At 39.8% G+C, this 18,262-nt stretch overlaps 3 protein-coding genes across 5 annotated transcripts in view; 2 read left to right on the plus strand and 1 right to left on the minus strand.

The window, feature by feature from the left end:
• LOC144981346 (uncharacterized) overlaps window positions 1-18,262 on the plus strand; it is a 676,107-nt gene that overhangs the window by 308,258 nt on the left and 349,587 nt on the right. The gene's annotated exons all lie outside the window — the stretch shown is intronic.
• The window catches only part of LOC144987049 (uncharacterized), an 84,281-nt gene continuing 77,109 nt past the window's right edge, over window positions 11,091-18,262 (minus strand). Inside the window, exons 5-6 of the mRNA XM_078935938.1 lie at window positions 12,147-12,324; window positions 11,091-12,026 (exon numbers count right to left, since the gene is read on the minus strand). Coding sequence (XP_078792064.1) covers window positions 12,287-12,324 — 38 coding nt within the window. The 3' untranslated portion in view covers window positions 11,091-12,026; window positions 12,147-12,286. The remainder of the gene's footprint in view (window positions 12,027-12,146; window positions 12,325-18,262) is intronic.
• On the plus strand, window positions 14,138-17,647 carry LOC144987902 (natterin-3-like). The gene is made up of 3 exons (XM_078937699.1): window positions 14,138-14,205; window positions 15,687-15,864; window positions 15,985-17,647. Exon 3 carries the CDS (start codon window positions 16,063-16,065, stop codon window positions 16,999-17,001), a length of 939 nt encoding a protein of 312 aa, XP_078793825.1. The 5' UTR covers window positions 14,138-14,205; window positions 15,687-15,864; window positions 15,985-16,062; the 3' UTR covers window positions 17,002-17,647.

The raw sequence follows: 18,262 nt of genomic DNA on the forward strand, positions 1-18,262 counted from the left end.
GAGATCTGTCATCCTATTGTGACATGAAGGAAACTCCTTCAAACAGGAAAGATTTCATCTGACACGATCACTTTGATGATAACATGAAAACCATTAAAAGGAAAGACTTATAGTATTTGCAGATACTACTTATAGTATCTAGTATCTTTTTATCTATTTTTAAGTCGTTTATTTATTTATTTTTTATATGATGCTTGCACTGTGGGGTGAGAGGAAAGCAATTTCATCTGTGCTGTATGTCTTTATGGATGCAGTACATTTGACAATAAAGCCGACTTTGACTTTGTATTTACCTGTAAAATGTTATGCCTTCCTCCTTCGTGGATTTATTTCTCCGATTTTGGTAGTTGAAACCCGCACAATGAACTGGCATTTTGCAAAAAACGTGTTCACATGCATGCACTAGAGCAGTGACTTGACCTCACCAAAATGGCGGTGCTCTCCTCCAATGAAAAATCACGGGATGTCTCCTCTAGTGATATAACTCATTGACCTTCCCTGCCTGGACCTCTTTCTGGGTCCTAGTGCCCTAAAGGTTACAGCTCCTGGTAAACAAGAAAAAAGTCCATTCTAGAGGCCACTCTGACGTCATCATCATCAAAGACAGCGTTACCTAGCAACCATACCAAGACCATAGCAGCTATAGAGGGAAACACAACAAACCATCAACGGCGGTTAAAGCAGTCAGACGTTTGTTCTGCAGCTCAGCAAAAATCTCTGCTTTAGGTTTTGGGGAGAAAAACAAAGGAAAACACACGGAGAAGGATTCTGCAAAGGAAATCCCAAGTTCTATTGGTAAGTCAGCGTCCTGGAAACATGCTTTGTTGGTTCTGAAGTGGCATGAATGCAGACTTAGATTGCTTTGTTTCCTTGGATTCTTCAGATGGATTCAAGCTGTAAATGTTGTCAGCATAAAGCAAGTTTGGACTAAACTAAAGCAGAAAGTGGCTTTGAAGATGGTCAGGAGAAATGAGGGCTTTTTTCAGGAATTCTTGGAAGAGGAGGACTTCTCCAAACAACCAGAATCTAGGAGGAGGTTTTTTCAGCATTGAGATCAGGATTTAGCATGAGCTTCAATCCCATTTTTGTTCAATCCAAATGTTTACCGTAATATTCAGGAGTTCAACTCTGAAAGCCACCATGACATCATAGACATTAAAGACCCTGTTACCTAGCAACCAAACACAACAAACTGGAGACTATTCAAACTGGACATTTTGGGGAAACAATTCTTTTCTAACTCGAGTTTTTAGGATTTAGCCTTTTAGGATTTTTGTCAGGGAAAGAAGTGAACCTGGGCTCCAAATATTGGAAGACACTGATCTAAAAGTACTAGGACATCTGGAGAAAGCTCTAGTTCTGCTCCAACTCAGTCCAAAGCACTGAAGATAGATGGAGTTGGATTTGGGAGAGGACTGAGCTCATTCAGATGAAGAAAGAACAAGTCAACAGATGAAGAAGATTTCAGGAAGTTTCCCATTCAACAAGTTCAAGTTTCCAGAGAGCTAGTTTAGCATCTTCATGAGATGTTGCTGGGGCGGAGCTTGAACACACACCGCTTCCTGGAACCCAAACTCAGGCTAAGTGGAGGAAAAGTTGGGATTTCTGGTGTTTGTAAAGATCTGGAATGGTTTCCTCCCACAAAAAGGCCTTTTTCTAGTTTCCTGCAGATGAATTCTTTTCCTGCTGGGAGTTCTCATCTGGGTTTGCAGATTCTTAGTTGGAGGAAAACTTGGAGCAAATTCTTCCCAGAAAAAGGATTTTCTCTGGAGTGAATTGACATGAACAGAGTGAGTTTGGACTGAAAGCAGCAACAGGGAGGAGATGTTAGAGCTTCATCAGAAAACAGCTTTCTGGAGGAGTTGGAAGACGTCAACAGTCACAGTGATGGTGAGGAGGAGGAGCTAAGACTTCCAAAGTCAGAGCTAAAGATGGAGGAGCAGCAGGAGGAGGTTCTTCACTGAAGGAGAGCACAAGTCCAGCTTGTCAGTGCTTTGCTGATTGGCTAGTTGGATGTGTTCTTTGATGAGCTTTTCAATCTGACGTCTGCTTGGAGGACTGTTTTCATCCTTTTGGATGATTCCACTATTTCAGGGGTGGGCAATTCCAGGCCTCGAGGGCCGGTGTGTCTGCATGATTTCCAGATAGTCTTGCCCTACTCATGACTGATTACTTGGTTCAGGTGTGTCCAGCCAATAATCTTGCCCTACTCATGGCTGATTACCTGGTTCAGGTGTGTCCAGCCAATTAGAACATGCCAGAGCAGGGTATGCTGGAAAACATGCAGGAATGCGGCCCTCAGTGCCCACCTCTGCACTATTTGAACCAGACCTGGAACTAGAAGAGACTCAATGAGAACAGAAAGACAAGAAAAGATTCAAACCAAACTCTTCTTCTGTCTGACTTCAACCATGAAGGGACTTGAACCCTCAACCTTCTGATCCATGAGGCCACATGGTCTGAGAGAACATCCAGGTCCAGCTGCAGGTGGAGGACAGCATCATCCAGCTGAAGAAGAGGAGGAGCTTCTGCTGCCTCAAAGAGGAAGGTGGAGGAGGTGAGAGGCTGCACTGGAGCTTTGGACCAAACCCTGTGATGGATGAACAACATCTCCAGGCTGTTTCCAGCCTGACCAGGAGGATCAGAAAACAGCAACAAGACAAAGAAAGACTGAAGGACAAAGAAATATGAAGATTCATTAAGGATCAAATCCAGACTTTATTCATGTCTTCAGACAAAAAAGCTGCAGACATTTTACAGACACAATTGAGGTTTTTCAAAACTTTTCTGAGCAGAAGATGCAGTTCTGAATACAGCCAGAAGGTGTCGCCCTTCTCATTTCTTATCCAAGTTCAAACTACAGACCTGACTGATTTGGTTTGGTTTTTGTTATTTTAGCCATCATCTATGAAGACATCAGACCTAAAATTACAGAAAAAACATCAAAAATGTTTCACAAACTTATTTTAATAAACTGAAAATGTATAATTTCTGTCTATTAGAAGTCATTTGAAGTGAAGCTGTGAAAGTGACCACATTTGTTCAACAGCCTCATAGCAACAAGAAACAAAGCAGATTTCTCTCCAAAAAAGTTTTTTTCCTCCGTTTTCCATCCAAACAAAGACAAACAGATGTTCTGTTTGGCAGAAATGTGTTTCCACCCAGAGGAACCTGCAGCAGCTGCTGATCCATCAGAAGATTCTGGACCTGCAGAGACTTCCCACACAGCTGCCTCTGCCTCCAAAGAAGCTGCTGATCTCTAATCTGATAGAGTTAAGTTGTTCTATGGCCTTTTGTACTTCCTCCAGTGTAATCATGCTCTCACATTGCTCCTTTTCACTTTCAGTGATGGTCTTGACTGTTAACGAATCTGTGAAGGCATCTGTTGAAACTTGACTAAATTTAAACTATAAAGTTTCTGGTAAAAATCACAACAATAGTTAGAAATGACTTTATGGTCTTCTGAAATAGTTCCATCTATATTAATTCTGTGAATGCTACTACCTTTAGAATGGTGTCTCTCCAGATTAAAGAAGTCATGTGAAGTTTGTTCACCGTTTTCAAGCCACATTGATGGAGATCTCACAAAAGCTCCCTTGGCTTTTTGAAGAAAGTGTTTCCACTAAACAATTGACATGATAAGACATTCATAAACACAGATGTGAGCAATACTTGGATTTACAGCAGATACCTTCACATTTCTGCCTGTTTATCTCATTACAATGCATGGAAGACACAGAGGATGTTTAGCCATCAGATTGATTTATTTTTAAGAGCTCAACAAAAAGCTAATCACGTCTCCATGTCTGGGTTCACTTACATCCCTGTACGACTCCGTCCACATATTGAATATATTATAAGTGTAATCTAGACAACTACAGAAAAAGAGAGTTCTATATGCATGGACATTCTTTAGTCAACATCAGTTCTACCATACTTCAAATGCATTAGTGACATTTTGGGGGATTTATGCAAAACAATTATTTGGATTAAACTCCACAAAAAGATTAATACAAATACAAAGTGGGATTTGGAAATCTACTAATGCATTCATGAAAAACATGACATCAACATTTGTGGATAGTATGCATGCAAGAATGTTGGAAATGTTGTATTGTGTAGATTCTGAAAGAAGAAATGAACATTTATGATTTAAGATAAATGTTTATGTTTGAGTCATGCTGAGTTCTCAATAACTGCTGGTGAAGGATAACCTTTTTTTCTTCTTCATTCTTTTCTGCTACTACAACTTAATTTCCCTACAGGGATTAATAAAGTTCATCTTCATCTTATAAAACGACATCCAAACTTTTGCAAAGATGGATGTGCATGTTGAGCATATAAAAGGAAAGCGTTTAGCCGATCACGGCTAACTCCACAGAGAAAGTGGGACTGTGTCTGAATTCCCCCCCGAACCCCTAAATACTGACAAACTAGATAGTGCGGCACTAAATATTCAGCCTTTCTCTTAGGGCACTATAGCTGTGAATTTGAAAAGCAATTCGGACTCTATGCTCACTACATTTTTTTATGGTGGATACAACGTCATCGGTTTCACAAAGTTAAATGAGTTTTTCACTGATTTACTGAGCAGCGATGCACACTTCTGTTTCGCAGAGACTTCTGGGAAATTTCTATGGTACTTGATTTTGGAACTTGTGTCTGAATTCTTTCCCTGCTCACTATATAGTGCGTTCACCATTTTGTAGTGCATTCCAAAATCCAGTGCCCTAGAAACTTCCCAGAAGACTCTGCAAAGAACCAGTGTGCATCGATGTTCACTAGATCGGCGAATATAGACCACAATGCATTCTGTCAGAACAATTTTTGCCAGAAATGTTTATTTAATGAATTATTTTAATTTGGTTAGCTTTTGTTGTTATCATTTTTGTTTAGAGTCAGCAGCATGTCTTCATTTCATCCGTTTGGATTTTCAGCAAGCTTACTTCTGATTGGCCACAGTAGTTGCCCTAGAAACGTGACTCAGACCAACTCGACCAATCCCGGTTGTCTGGCTCCAACGGGGACCCGTTTGGCGGAAAAATTGCAACAGAATTGGCTTCATTTCCCTGTAGCGGGGGGTAAGGCCCTTTCTGTGGGTGAGGTCACAGTCCTCTATGTACAGTGAATTTCAGGGCCGGATCTGTGTGGAAGTGAGCCCAAATATATCTAGCTGCTACCTTCTAACATCTCACACAAGCTCAGGCTCCTTCCCTCTCAGAGAGGTGACCCGACTGCAAGCTTTGTGTTGTAACTGGACCTTGTTCTTTCTGACTCACTTTAGGGATTCTGAACCGCTCTTAGTCTGACTCGTCACCTAGAGCCGGTCTGCGTGGGACACCATGCCATCGGCTTTAGCCCCGGACAGATCAGCTTCTAGGATCACTCAAGTGCTCAAACCCCTCCACCACGTTAAGCTGGCAGTTCACGGAGGGGATCCATTTAGTGTGTTGCAATTCTTTCTGTGTCTACTTTTTAATGTTACTTCATTTTCTGAATGAACTGAATTTAAATAAAAATAAATGATCAGCTTATCCATTTTTTTTACAGGAACTTTTTTCTGGTTGGGTGGGGGGGACTGAAGTCCTCAGAGAAAACCCACACAAACACACTAAATGGTGTGTTGCCCTTTTTTCATGTTTGGCAAGATTTTAAAAAATTAATAAATCAGTTCACATTTTTTTATTGCCGGTGTTATTTTTGTACAACTAGAAGAGATAATTGCAACAATGTTTTTGTTTTTTCAATTCACAATTTTTTTTCTCTCTCACTTGTTCTGTCCAACAGCTGAGCAAACATATTACAGCTGAAAGCCTTTTGCGTTGGACAGGTTTTACTATCACAAAAAGAGGTTATAGAACTTTAGAAGCCAGAGTGTAGATTTGTATAAACCCCTTTTTGTTGTATTATTTTTTTATTTATTTGTTACATCTAGTGTGTGTGGGGAGGACTACACCAAGGATCAGCTTTAAGTCCCTTTTTGTTTGCTATGCTGATAGACAGGCTGACAGACGAGGTAAGACAGGAATCTCCCTGGACAATGATGTTTGCGGATGACATTGTAATTTGCAGTGAGAGTAGAGAGCAGGTGGAGGAACAGCTAGAGAGGTGGAGGTTTGCTCTGGAAAGAAGAGGCATGAAGGTCAGTCGTAGTAAGACAGAATACATGTGTCTGAACGAGAGGGATCAAGGTAGAAGCGTTAGGTTACAGGGGGGTGAGGTGAAGAAGGTGCAGGAGTTTAAGTACTTGGGGTCAACAGTTCAGTGTGATGGGGATTGTGGAAAAGAGGTGAAGAGGCGAGTGCAGGCAGGTTGGAGCGGTTGGAGGAAAGTGTCAGGAGTGTTGTGTGACAGAAAAGTGCCAGCAAGACTCAAAGGAAAGGTGTACAAGACAGTGGTGAGACCAGCTCTGCTCTATGGGTTAGAGACGGTAGCAGTGAGACAGAGACAAGAGGCTGAGATGGAGGTAGCAGAGATGAAGATGTTGAGGTTCTCCTTAGGAGTGACCAGGTTAGACAGGATAAGGAACGAGTACATCAGAGGGACGGCTCATGTTGCCTGTGTTAGCGACAAAGTCAGAGAAGCCAGACTGAGATGGTTTGGACATGTTCAGAGGAGGGATAGTGGATATATTGGTAGAAGGATGTTGGAGATGGAGCTGCCTGGCAGGAGGGCAAGAGGACGGCCAAAGAGGAGATATATGGATGTCTTAACAGAGGACATGAAGTTGGCTAATGTTAGGGTAGAAGATGTCCATGATAGAGTGAGGTGGAAAAGGATGATTCGCTGTGGCGACCCCTGATGGGAAAAGCTGATAGAGAAAGAAGTGTGTGTGGGGAGGAAGGGGGAAAGAATGTGTGGGGGGTGGAAGAGAGTAAAAGGAAGAAAGGTGAAAAAGTGGGGGATACAAGCAATGAGTTATTAAGTTATTATTTTAAGCTGTAACATTTATACCAGATCTGCTGGAAAGACAAATATTACATCAAAGGTGAAAATCTACCACAAAGATGAGCGGAAAATATCTGCCCATCAATACACTGTAGGTTAGGAGGAGGGATGAAGCAGACAGGGACAGACCAGGCGGCAGCCATGGGGGCCACCAGGCGCAGGACACCGAGACAAGGGCCAAGGACGAAGCCAGGGCCCCCAGAACCCATGAGCCGCCCACGACCCGACCGGCGCCCCATCTCTGCAAGCCAGCCCCGGCACGCGACCCGAGCAACCCAGAGATCGTGATCTCATGGTATTCAGTCTGCAGTGTCTGACGGTTTCAGCAAATCTGTCAGTCTGGTTTTTTCATCTCTGAGCTCCTTTGTTTCTTCCCGAAGAGGTCCCAGTTTACTCAGTACATGGTTGAATTGAACAGCCAGTTCACAGACTTCATTATGCTACTGTTTCAGTTCGGAAACTTCATCCTGAAGCTGCTTCTTTTCATCTTCACGTTGGGACTTTTCTGCAGAGATTCTGGTAAATTAATCTTTCACCTCTTTCACTTCCTTGTCCTTCCTCTGGATGTCCTTCTGCTGCTGTTTTAGTTCTGAAACCTCGTTTTTTTACCTTCAAAATTTTCTCCTTTTCATCATGAAGTTTTTCCTGCACCTCATCCGTGTTGGAAACCTGGTGCTTCAGCTGTGCAACATCTATGTAATCTATAACAATGATTTAACGTGGTAGAAAACACGCATTTATCTACACGCCACTCTTTATTTCCATAAATTGAATCACTTCTACAGTATTTTCATCAGTCATTAAGAATTTTGAACACATTTTTTACTACTTATTTGTGCAGATAAAGTATATAACATGTGAAAATCCTTTTGCTGATCACATTAACAACCTACTATGAAGGGATTTCTGAGCCATTGTTCCATGTGCAACACTTGCTGTTATTTTGTACCTGAAACTCAAAAACAAGTGCAAACAAAACCAGGAGCTGGAGGAAGTGGTCAGGGTTAGGGAAGTCTGGGAATCTCTACTTAGACTCTGCCCCCGCATCCGGTCCCGGATAAGCGGAAGGAGATGGATGGATGGATTATTGAAAAAATGTGTTTTATAGTGAACGCAGTCCTTCGTATTTAAAGTGGCAGATGTGGCACTAAAAATGAATAACAATCAACAAACAGCAGAAACCCACACTGTGAGAAAGACTCCACACTTCTGACTGATGTTCACGTCCACTTTATTCCTCATAGATAAGATTGAAACAGAACAATGAGAACCACAATAAAAAACAGAGGAACAGTTCTAATGTCTACTCGAAAACATGAATAACAAGAACACCAGACACAAACACCAGTCTGGCTCTTTATCAGCCTCTTCCTTCACACATTTTTAGGAAAATCTTTTCCTCACTAAAATTGGTCTAAAAAATGTAAAATGCAGTTACTACTTTTTGTTTAAATAAATAATCAAATGTTCACTGATTACATAAAAAGTATCAGAATTAAAGACGTTTACAAAATCTTTCCTGTGCTGTCATGGTAACACACACATGAAAAAACTAGAAATTAATTAAAATATTTTAAAAAATTAAAATATTTAAATTATCTGAAATATGAAAACCAAAATGATTGGATGTGCTGCAGAGGTAGAGTGGTTGACCTCTGATCAGAAAATCACGGGTTAAATTACCACTTTGCCCGTCTATGTGTCAAAGTGTCTTTGGACAAAACTGAACCCCACATTGATCCTGGGAGTTATAGGTTAGTGCCAGTGTGAGACAGCACCGCTGCCATCAGTGTGTGAATGGGTGTGTGTAGGAGTGAATGGGACTGAATGTTTAGTAGTTTGAGCTTTCAAAGAAGGTACATTAGCGGCATATTCCATACGTATATGGCAACATAAAAACAAGGCTTGAAATATTTCAAATCTAAAAATCATAATTTCAAATAAAATACTAGTTTCTGTCTTTATGGAAGAAAATTTGTACTTTTTCCAAATCTCTTCCTCTGCTCATGTAAACCCCATGTTTTTACTGCACAAGTTCTCTGCTCCGAGTTTTCTAGCGCTTAAAGTTTTTAATGAATCCTTTATTAAACTGTTTTAAAATGTTTTTCTCTTGTGAATTATCATATGTGTTTTGAGATGAGATATACGTTTAAAACTTTTGTCACATTCTTCACAAGAAAAAGGCTTTTCTCCTATGTGAGTTCTCATGTGTGTTTGAAGATTAGATATTCGACTAAAACTTTTTTTACATTCTATACAAGAAAAAGGCTTTTCTCCTGTGTGAGTTCTCATGTGTCTTATGAGATGAGATATTTGACTGAAACTTTTGTCACATTCTTTACAAGTAAAAGGGTTTTCTCCTGTGTGAATTATCATGTGTTGTTTGAGATTAGATATTTGATTAAAACTTGTATCACATTCTTTACAAGAAAAAGGCTTTTCTCCTGTGTGAGTTCTCATGTGTGTTTTGAGATCAGATAGTTGACTAAAACTTCCACCGCATTCTTTACATGAAAATTGTGTCTCTCCTGTATGAAATCCTACATGAAAAGGTTTGATAGTGATTCTTGAGCTTTCACCAGACTTGAAAAAGGAAAAAATATTCTGCGCTGGAGATTCTTTGTGTTTCTTAACCAAATCATCCTTCTTTGATCTTTCACTAACATCAGAGTTACATTGACTTTCTGACATGTGAGAGCTGTCCACATTTTGGACATGACTTCTGTCTCTCTTCTTCCTCTGATCTCTGTTCTGTGGGTCTGTCTCTTCATCTGTAGTTGATGTTGATTCTGTCTCTTCATCTGTAGTTGATGTTGATTCTTCATGTTGGTTTTCTTCTTCATCCTGACTATCAGTTACATTAAAGCTCTGCTGATTGGTTAGATCTGCTTCACTCTTCTCATCTTCCTCATTAGTAGGAATCTCCATCAAGGTATCAGGTTCCTGCTTCAGATCAAGCTGATCTTTATCCTGACTGATGCAAAGTTCCTCTGGCTCCTCTTTAATCTGTGGTTGTTCTGGTTCCTGTAGTCTATCTTTAATCTGTAGAAGTTGTTGTTCCTCTTCAGTTTGTGGAGGTTCTGGTTCCTCATGTTCCACTCTGAAGTTCCACTGTTGGTTGTTAAGATCTACTTTACTTTTCTCATATTCTTCATAAGTTGGTATCTCCATCAAGGTATCAGTCTCCAGCTTCAGATCAAGCTGACTGTTGTAGAACCCTTCTTGCTCCTCTTTAATCGTTGATGGTTGTGGTTCCTCCGGTTCCTCTTTATGAAGCGGAGGGACCGGTTTCTCTAGTTCAACTCTGAAGTTCCTGTGCTGGTTGAAAAGATTTTCATCTTCAGTCACCCAATGCTGGGGGAGGACTGCAGAAACACAAAATGAGACATTTTTATGTTTTAAGGTTTTGTGTGTTGTTAATAAACACTATTAACTGATCATCTTAAAACACCATTTTAATCCTACTTCTGTGAAGACTCACAGAAGTAGGATTAAAAATGCCATCTGGACATTATCATTTTCAAATTTGGAAACGTTTCACCTCTTACCCAAATTGTCAATTCTGAAATAGCGGGTGAAAGGGCTAGTTTAAATGTGCTCCTGGGGGAGGAGTCGGACCTGAATCTGGATAGTATTGTCTACTTAGACTAAATGGTTTTAGGTCTTTAGAAGTCCTTTGTTCTCAGCTGGAGTTGGGAAGACAGTGGCTACCCTCCCCAACCTGGTAATCTCTTTCAGCTGTTAATGACCTAAGTGAAACTGGTTTGTTTGTCTGGGACTGATTTAAACCTGAGACCACCAGTCTTATTAAGAGACTGTTTATCTTTCTTGACAAATATGGCATCTTTTACTCCTCGCTCAAACCATCCTTTCTCTCTGGCTAAAACTCAAACCTCGCTATCCTGGAAGCAGTTGTTTGTGGCCTTCAGGTGAGGTGTATTGCAGACTTGGGTCCACTTGAGTTGGTTCTTTGATGTTGTTAATGCAGCTAGAAGCACAACCTATGCACAAGCGGCTTTACCAACATGACAGAACCAACTCAAGTGGACCTGTATTGGCTCGAGCAGGGGAACCAACCAGCCAGGTGAGGGGGCCCCTCTTCCGGCATCTGGGAGTAAGGGGAACCCCGCCATTAATAATAATAATAATAATAATAAACTTTATTTGTATAGCACCTTTCCAGATAAAAATCACAAAGTGCTTCACAGTACAACACGATAAAACAACAGTAAAACACAGTAAAAACACATGTTAAAAAGAAATTAAGAAAAAGCTATTTTAAAAAGATATGTTTTTAGCTGCTTTTAGCAATGGCATAGATGACCAGAAGACGGAGACAGAGGGACGGGGACACACCAGGACACCTGCAGTATGCACGGAGCACTTCAGAAACAGATGAAAATCATGTTTTCTTATGAACAACATGTTGAAAACACTTTCTCAGATAAACAAACCTACTTCACTTCGAGACAAACAAATCTGTATTTAAAAGAAACAATAATTTCTTTTTGTAGGATTTTAACAGAGATCCGGCACACTTAACACGTTTCTCAGAAGTTTACTGACAACAAATCCTGAAATTGTTCCATTCAAGGAAACATTGACTAATATTTGTATTGATGCTGTTTTCCATCTGTGTTTTCAAACCTGCATCAATAATTAGCTCATGTTTATTGATTCACTTTCTTTGGAAGTTTGGCTTCTCTGATGAACCACCAGAGGGCGACAGAGAACTGTTGATATTATTAACAGAATAGTAGATAGAAAATAGATGGGGTTTTACTAGAAACGGTCATTTCAGAAGATGTCAGCTCACGGTCACCCAATGCATAGTAGCAGTACTGACCCTTACTTTCTGTGTAGAAACCACAATCGCCTCGACCTGAGGGCTTGCTCACATAGTCGATGCGATTGTAGTAGTCGTTCTTGATATGAACAGCTCCACTTGGAAGAGATCCCTCCCAAGTCTTCCAGTAAAGTTTGTCAGTAATTTTCCACATGGTGGACAAAGACTTGATCGGTTGACTGTGGACTGACAGTAAAATGCAGTGTGGGCTCTTCTCTGGTCAAGTTGGAGACTACAAGGGAAAATGAAAAAGCTGTGTTAACTCCATTGTAACTCTACATACTCACAGAAGCTGATGCTTCTGATGCTTCGCTCAGGTTGACTGGGATATTCTGCAGACAGTTGGGCTCACCTCTACTCAGGGTTTGGGCTCCAACACTCAGTAGTGACCTGAGAAGACTTGGAACCTCAGGAGTGGGACGCAGATCACTACCACCACTTCCAACCTGTAAGCTCTGTGCTAGATTTGTGCTGTTTGAGTCTTGCAAGTCCTCACCAACGGAAGAGATGTGACGTAGTAAGAATTTCCCCTGGAAAGTTAGTGAGATGAGTCAGTAAGGCTGGGCAATTTAGAATTTTTTGGCATCAGGTGACAACAACATATATCACATTTTAAACCAAATAATTGTATTTTTCAAATTTGAACACTCTGTTGCTCATAAGAGAAATATGTAATCATCAGCAGGTTGATTAGATTTAAATATTTATTTCCTATTAAACTTTAAACATAGAAGATGCAGTGAAGGACCCTGATGAAACAGTTTTTTCAGATAATTAAAAAATGCATTTACATTAAAAGGTAAACTGAATAATAAAAAGCAAAATCTTTCAAGTTTCAAAAGAGAACATAAATAAAACAGAGCACTAAACTGTTTGATTAGTTCTATTTGAAAAAAAGGGTAATTTTACAAATAAATTCTGATGTTTTCAAGTTTTACAGAACAAACATAAAATTGAAAAACATTTTTGTCAACATCCTGTATATAAACTAGGAACTAAAAGCAACTAGGAACTAAAAGCAACTAGGAACTAAAAGCAAATTCTCTGAGTTTCCTCTGCTAGATAAGACTGTTTTTGCTGTGCAGGTCTGACCTTAAATTTTTTTCCTGGAGAATCATCATTTATTTCAGTCTGAGACTGAACATGCTTGGTGACTCAGCTTCAGGTGATAAAAACGGTTGGTGCTATTTCCAGTTTGAGAAAGAACATGTCTTCTGCTCAGTTTGCAGTGAACGTTACTCTGTTTTTTGTTGTATTTTAAATAACTAATCAATCAATTTATTATTTGAATAGCACTTATTTAAGCAGGAGCTGTCACGGCGGGGGGATGAAGGAAGCACCCAGGTCGGAGAGGAGGAGACAGTTGTTCAAGGTGGACAAGGATATTAATAACAAAAACTAGAAGCCAAAACCACTGCTAAAGCAGGCAAACCAAAACTCGAAACACTCACTACACTCAAAAAGCGGGAAGAGCAGAATAAGCTTTGGACCAGCACAGGAGGAAGGGAAAGACAAGACTTAAATACATACAAGGCAACAAGACACAGGTGGAAACACTCAGGACTGATGGGGAAAGGCAACACTCGAAACAACAACAAAACAGGAATTACTACAAAATAAAACAGGAAGTAATTCAAACCTACACAGAAAAACAAGGAACCAAACACAAAGGCAAAAAAATAAACGGAAAACCGTTACAGAAGCAACCATAGTGCTCAACATAAAATCACATTAAATCAGAGACAATATGATATAATAAAGAAACAATAAAAGCAATAAAACAACAAAAGGAAAAAATTAACAAGCTGACCCACCAAATCCACTTATTGGAATTAAAAGCCTGACTAAAAAGATGAGTTTTTAAAAGTGACTTAAAATCACTGACGGTTCTGGCAGACCTCACAGAGAAGGGGAGAACATTCCAGAGTTTAGGACCTGCAACTGAAAAGGCTCTGTCTCTCCGAGTCACAAGCCGAGTCCTGGGAACCATTAAAAGCATTTGATCTTCAGATCTTAGGACTCGACGTGGACGATATACATGTAACAGCTCAGAGAGATACAGAGGTGACAGACCATTCAAACATTTAAAAACCAAAAGTAAAATCTTAAAAGTGATCCTAAAAGACACAGGCAGCCAGTGAAGAGAGTGTAAAAGTATGTAGTATGTATGGTCACCTGCAGAAATCCTCTTAACTGTCCCGGTGATTGTTATGCCCATATTATCTTATTGATCTGAAGGGGTAAATAAAACCACTCAGGGAAAACCAGCAACACCCCTTTCTAACCTCATCCAACCAGTCCAAACTCCGCCCAGTGAAGACAGAATTTGCTATTTATGAGTGACAGGCACAGCGCTTAAACTTAAACCCGCTTGACAAAGCAACGGTCAGCACTCTGACTCCTCTGTACTGGTGAGTGAAACGTCTTTTACCCATCTGAGCAGAAGGTTGAACTTCTTAACTTAAGCCCAGCAGTGAAAATTTCTGCTGTGGACTGGCAGCACCTATGCATGAGAGGTCTGCCAGAACCGTCAGTGATTTTAAGTCACTTTTAAAAACTCATCTTTTTAGTCAGGCTTTTAATTCCAATAAGTGGATTTGGTGGGTCAGCTTGTTAATTTTTTCCTTTTGTTTTTTTATTGCTTTTATTGTTTCTTTATTATATCATATTGTCTCTGATTTAATGTGATTTTATGTTGAGCACTATGGTTGCTTCTGTAACGGTTTTCCGTTTATTTTTTTGCCTTTGTGTTTGGTTCCTTGTTTTTCTGTATAGGTTTGAATTACTTCCTGTTTTATTTTGTAGTATTTCCTGTTTTGTTGTTGTTTCGAGTGTTGCCTTTCCCCATCAGTCCTGAGTGTTTCCACCTGTGTCTTGTTGCCTTGTATGTATTTAAGTCTTGTCTTTCCCGTCCTCCTGTGCTGGTCCAAAGCTTATTCTGCTCTTCCCCGCTTTTTGAGTGTAATGAGTGTTTCGCGTTTTTGTTTTAGCAGTGGTTTTGGCTTCTAGTTTTTGTTATTAAAATCCTTGTCCACCTTGAACAACTGTCTCCTCCTCTCCGACCTGGGTGCTTCCTTCATCCCCCCGCCGTGACAGCTCCTGCTTAAATAAGTGCTATTCAAATAAAAATTGATTGAATTGATTGATTATTTATTTAAAATACAAAAAAAAAAAAAAACAGAGTAACGTTCACTGCAAACTGTGCAGAAGACATGTTGTTTCTAAAACTGGAAATAGCACCAAACTTTTTTATCACCTGAAGCTGAGTCACCAAGCATGTTCAGTCTCGGACTGAAATAAATGATGATTCTCCAGCAAAAAAATTTAAGGTCAGACCTGCACAGCAACAACAGTCTTATCTAGCAGAAGAAACTCAGAGAATTTGCTTTTAGTTCCTAGTTGCTTTTAGTACTAGTTGCTCTTAGTTCCTAGTTTATATACAGGATGTTGACAAAAATGTTTTTCAATTTTATGTTTGTTCTGTAAAACTTGAAAACATCAGAATTTATTTGTAAAATTACCCTTTTTTTCAAATAGAACTAATCAAACAGTTTAGTGCTCTGTTTTATTTATGTTCTCTTTTGAAACTTGAAAGATTTAGATTTTTTTTAATTCAGTTTACCTTTTAATGTAAATGCATTTTTTTAATTATCTGAAAAAACTGTTTCATCAGGGTCCTTCACTGCATCTTTTATGTTAAAAGTTTAATAGGAAATAAATATTTAAATCTAATCAACCTGCTGATGATTACATATTTCTCTTATGAGCAACAGAGTGTTCAAATTTGAAAAATACAATTATTTGGTTTAAAATGTGATATATGTTGTTGTCACCTGATGCCAAAAAATTCTAAATTGCCCAGCCTTACTGACTCATCTCACTAACTTTCCAGGGGAAATTCTTACTACGTCACATCTCTTCCGTTGGTGAGGACTTGCAAGACTCAAACAGCACAAATCTAGCACAGAGCTTACAGGTTGGAAGTGGTGGTAGTGATCTGCGTCCCACTCCTGAGGTTCCAAGTCTTCTCAGGTCACTACTGAGTGTTGGAGCCCAAACCCTGAGTAGAGGTGAGCCCAACTGTCTGCAGAATATCCCAGTCAACCTGAGCGAAGCATCAGAAGCATCAGCTTCTGTGAGTATGTAGAGTTACAATGGAGTTAACACAGCTTTTTCATTTTCCCTTGTAGTCTCCAACTTGACCAGAGAAGAGCCCACACTGCATTTTACTGTCAGTCCACAGTCAACCGATCAAGTCTTTGTCCACCATGTGGAAAATTACTGACAAACTTTACTGGAAGACTTGGGAGGGATCTCTTCCAAGTGGAGCTGTTCATATCAAGAACGACTACTACAATCGCATCGACTATGTGAGCAAGCCCTCAGGTCGAGGCGATTGTGGTTTCTACACAGAAAGTAAGGGTCAGTACTGCTACTATGCATTGGGTGACCGTGAGCTGACATCTTCCTCATTTCTCATCCTTGTGAATGAAGATGATTTTGAAGATCTTGTTTGGAAAAAAGACTCAAATGGTCAGGTACCTAAAAATGCTGTGGAGTCTGATAATGGATTATACGTAGGAAAGAACAAGTATGGCCTAGGGAAGGTGCACCCAGTACACCATAGCCTTTTTATACCCTGCAACGGTCGTGAATATTGGTACCACGACTACGAGGTCCTGACCTACAACACTGATGTGAAAAGTGATGCTCTCTCTTATGTTCAGTACCAAATAGATAAAGCTGAAACTGAACACCTCTTTCCAGAAACAATTACAAAATTGGAATGTGTCAACGACAATAGCACTGAGATGACAGTAAAGCGTACCATTGTGGGGACAGTTGTAAATGAGTCAAAATGGGATTTCACTATTTCTAATACTTCACATGCTGAAATGACCGTTTCTAGTAAAATCCCATCTATTTGTGACATGAGCGTCACATTTGGTGCTGAGGAGACATTCACAACTTCGAAAGGAGGCTCCAGGAAAGAGGAGAAACAATTGTCTGAGGAGGTCACTGTCAAAGTCTTATCAAAACAGAAATTACATATCATGATGGTGGTCCGTAAGTGCAAGCTCGACATTCCCTTCACTGCACGCCTCACTCGCACTTACAATAATGGAACGGTCAGGTCAACAAACATCAGTGGTACCTACAGAGGTGCCTGTGTGAGTGAAGTTAAGGTTGAGGTTAAAGAGGTTTAGTGACCTCATCCTTTAGTCTGAAGTGGCTAGCAGAGTATTGAGGGACAGAAACAAACAGATTCAGCTTGAAGCCTTAAACTTACCTGTACTTCAGGCCTTGGCTCTTTGGAAGGAACTACATTTGAATGTGTTTACAACAGCTGAATTGGACCTCTGTCTTGGACATCTGCTTTTCAGAACCAGGTAGATATTCTCAAACATGTAAACTAAATGTAATCCAAGAACATTTATGCTTCTGGAACTAAATTCTTGAAAGTTTAGAGGAAGTTTCTCTTGGGTCAGCTCTGGTGCATCTTACTTTTTGTTCATGTCAAGGTTTTTCTTTGCTGCAAACAAAACTCTGACTTTGGTATTTTTTCTCTAATTTAGGACATTTTCAATGTTTGCCCTAAAGGTTGTGGCTCTTACTTGTGTATTTGTGATCATTTGCTCCAACACAATAAAAAATGAGCAACTTTTCTTTTTCTTTTGTCTTTATCTGGAAACACTGTTAAAACATGGATGATCACTGTCCTGCTAAGAGATATAGTGTGTGTGGAATTATTTTCTTTGCATGTTTGGTTCACATTGATACTTTTTTGAAACTCGTGACTTTGTTAATATAAGAGTCATTCTTCTTTTCATACTGAATAAAGATCAACTTCAATTGTGTGAGTTTATTTTTGTCTCTGAGACTTCCTTTGCTGCTGAAATTCCTTTTTTTCTATTTTCTCTGTTAGATATTTCACTACGAATAGTTGAAGAGTTTAAGCATTTTGCAGTTTTAGTCCAAACGGATAAAGGAAAACATTCCTGAATCCCAAATTGATGGCTGCAGGAAGATGGAGTCACTGCAACGCTTTATCTGAATCGATTTACAGACATACTTTGCACAATTTCACAAAGAGACTTGACACTAGCTGAAGCTGTGGCGGAGAAGTGGAGCAGAAGAGGAAAGTTCAGAGGATCTGAATGTTCTTTCTCCTGGAGGAAAGCTGCAGCCAAACCGTGAGACTTATGCTATGTACACACCACGCATTTGACGTGTGTTTAAGAGCATTTGTGATTGATAGATTGATCACAAACTGATGGTAAACTGAAAGAATGTGGATCTTCCAGATCTGTCAGAGCTTCCAGGAAAAACACTGACAGATTCCAACAGTGAGAAACAGTTGACCATTCAATCCTTTTAAACAGACTTCATGACATGGTTGGAATTACTGGGACAGCTCTTAGTTGGTTTAAATCTTTCCTCACAAATAGAGATTTTATTGTTAATCTA

Source organism: Oryzias latipes, chromosome 2 (assembly GCF_053564925.1).
Source record: "Oryzias latipes strain Hd-rR chromosome 2, Olatipes_Hd-rR_3.1".
In the NCBI taxonomy this organism is placed as follows: domain Eukaryota; kingdom Metazoa; phylum Chordata; class Actinopteri; order Beloniformes; family Adrianichthyidae; genus Oryzias; species Oryzias latipes.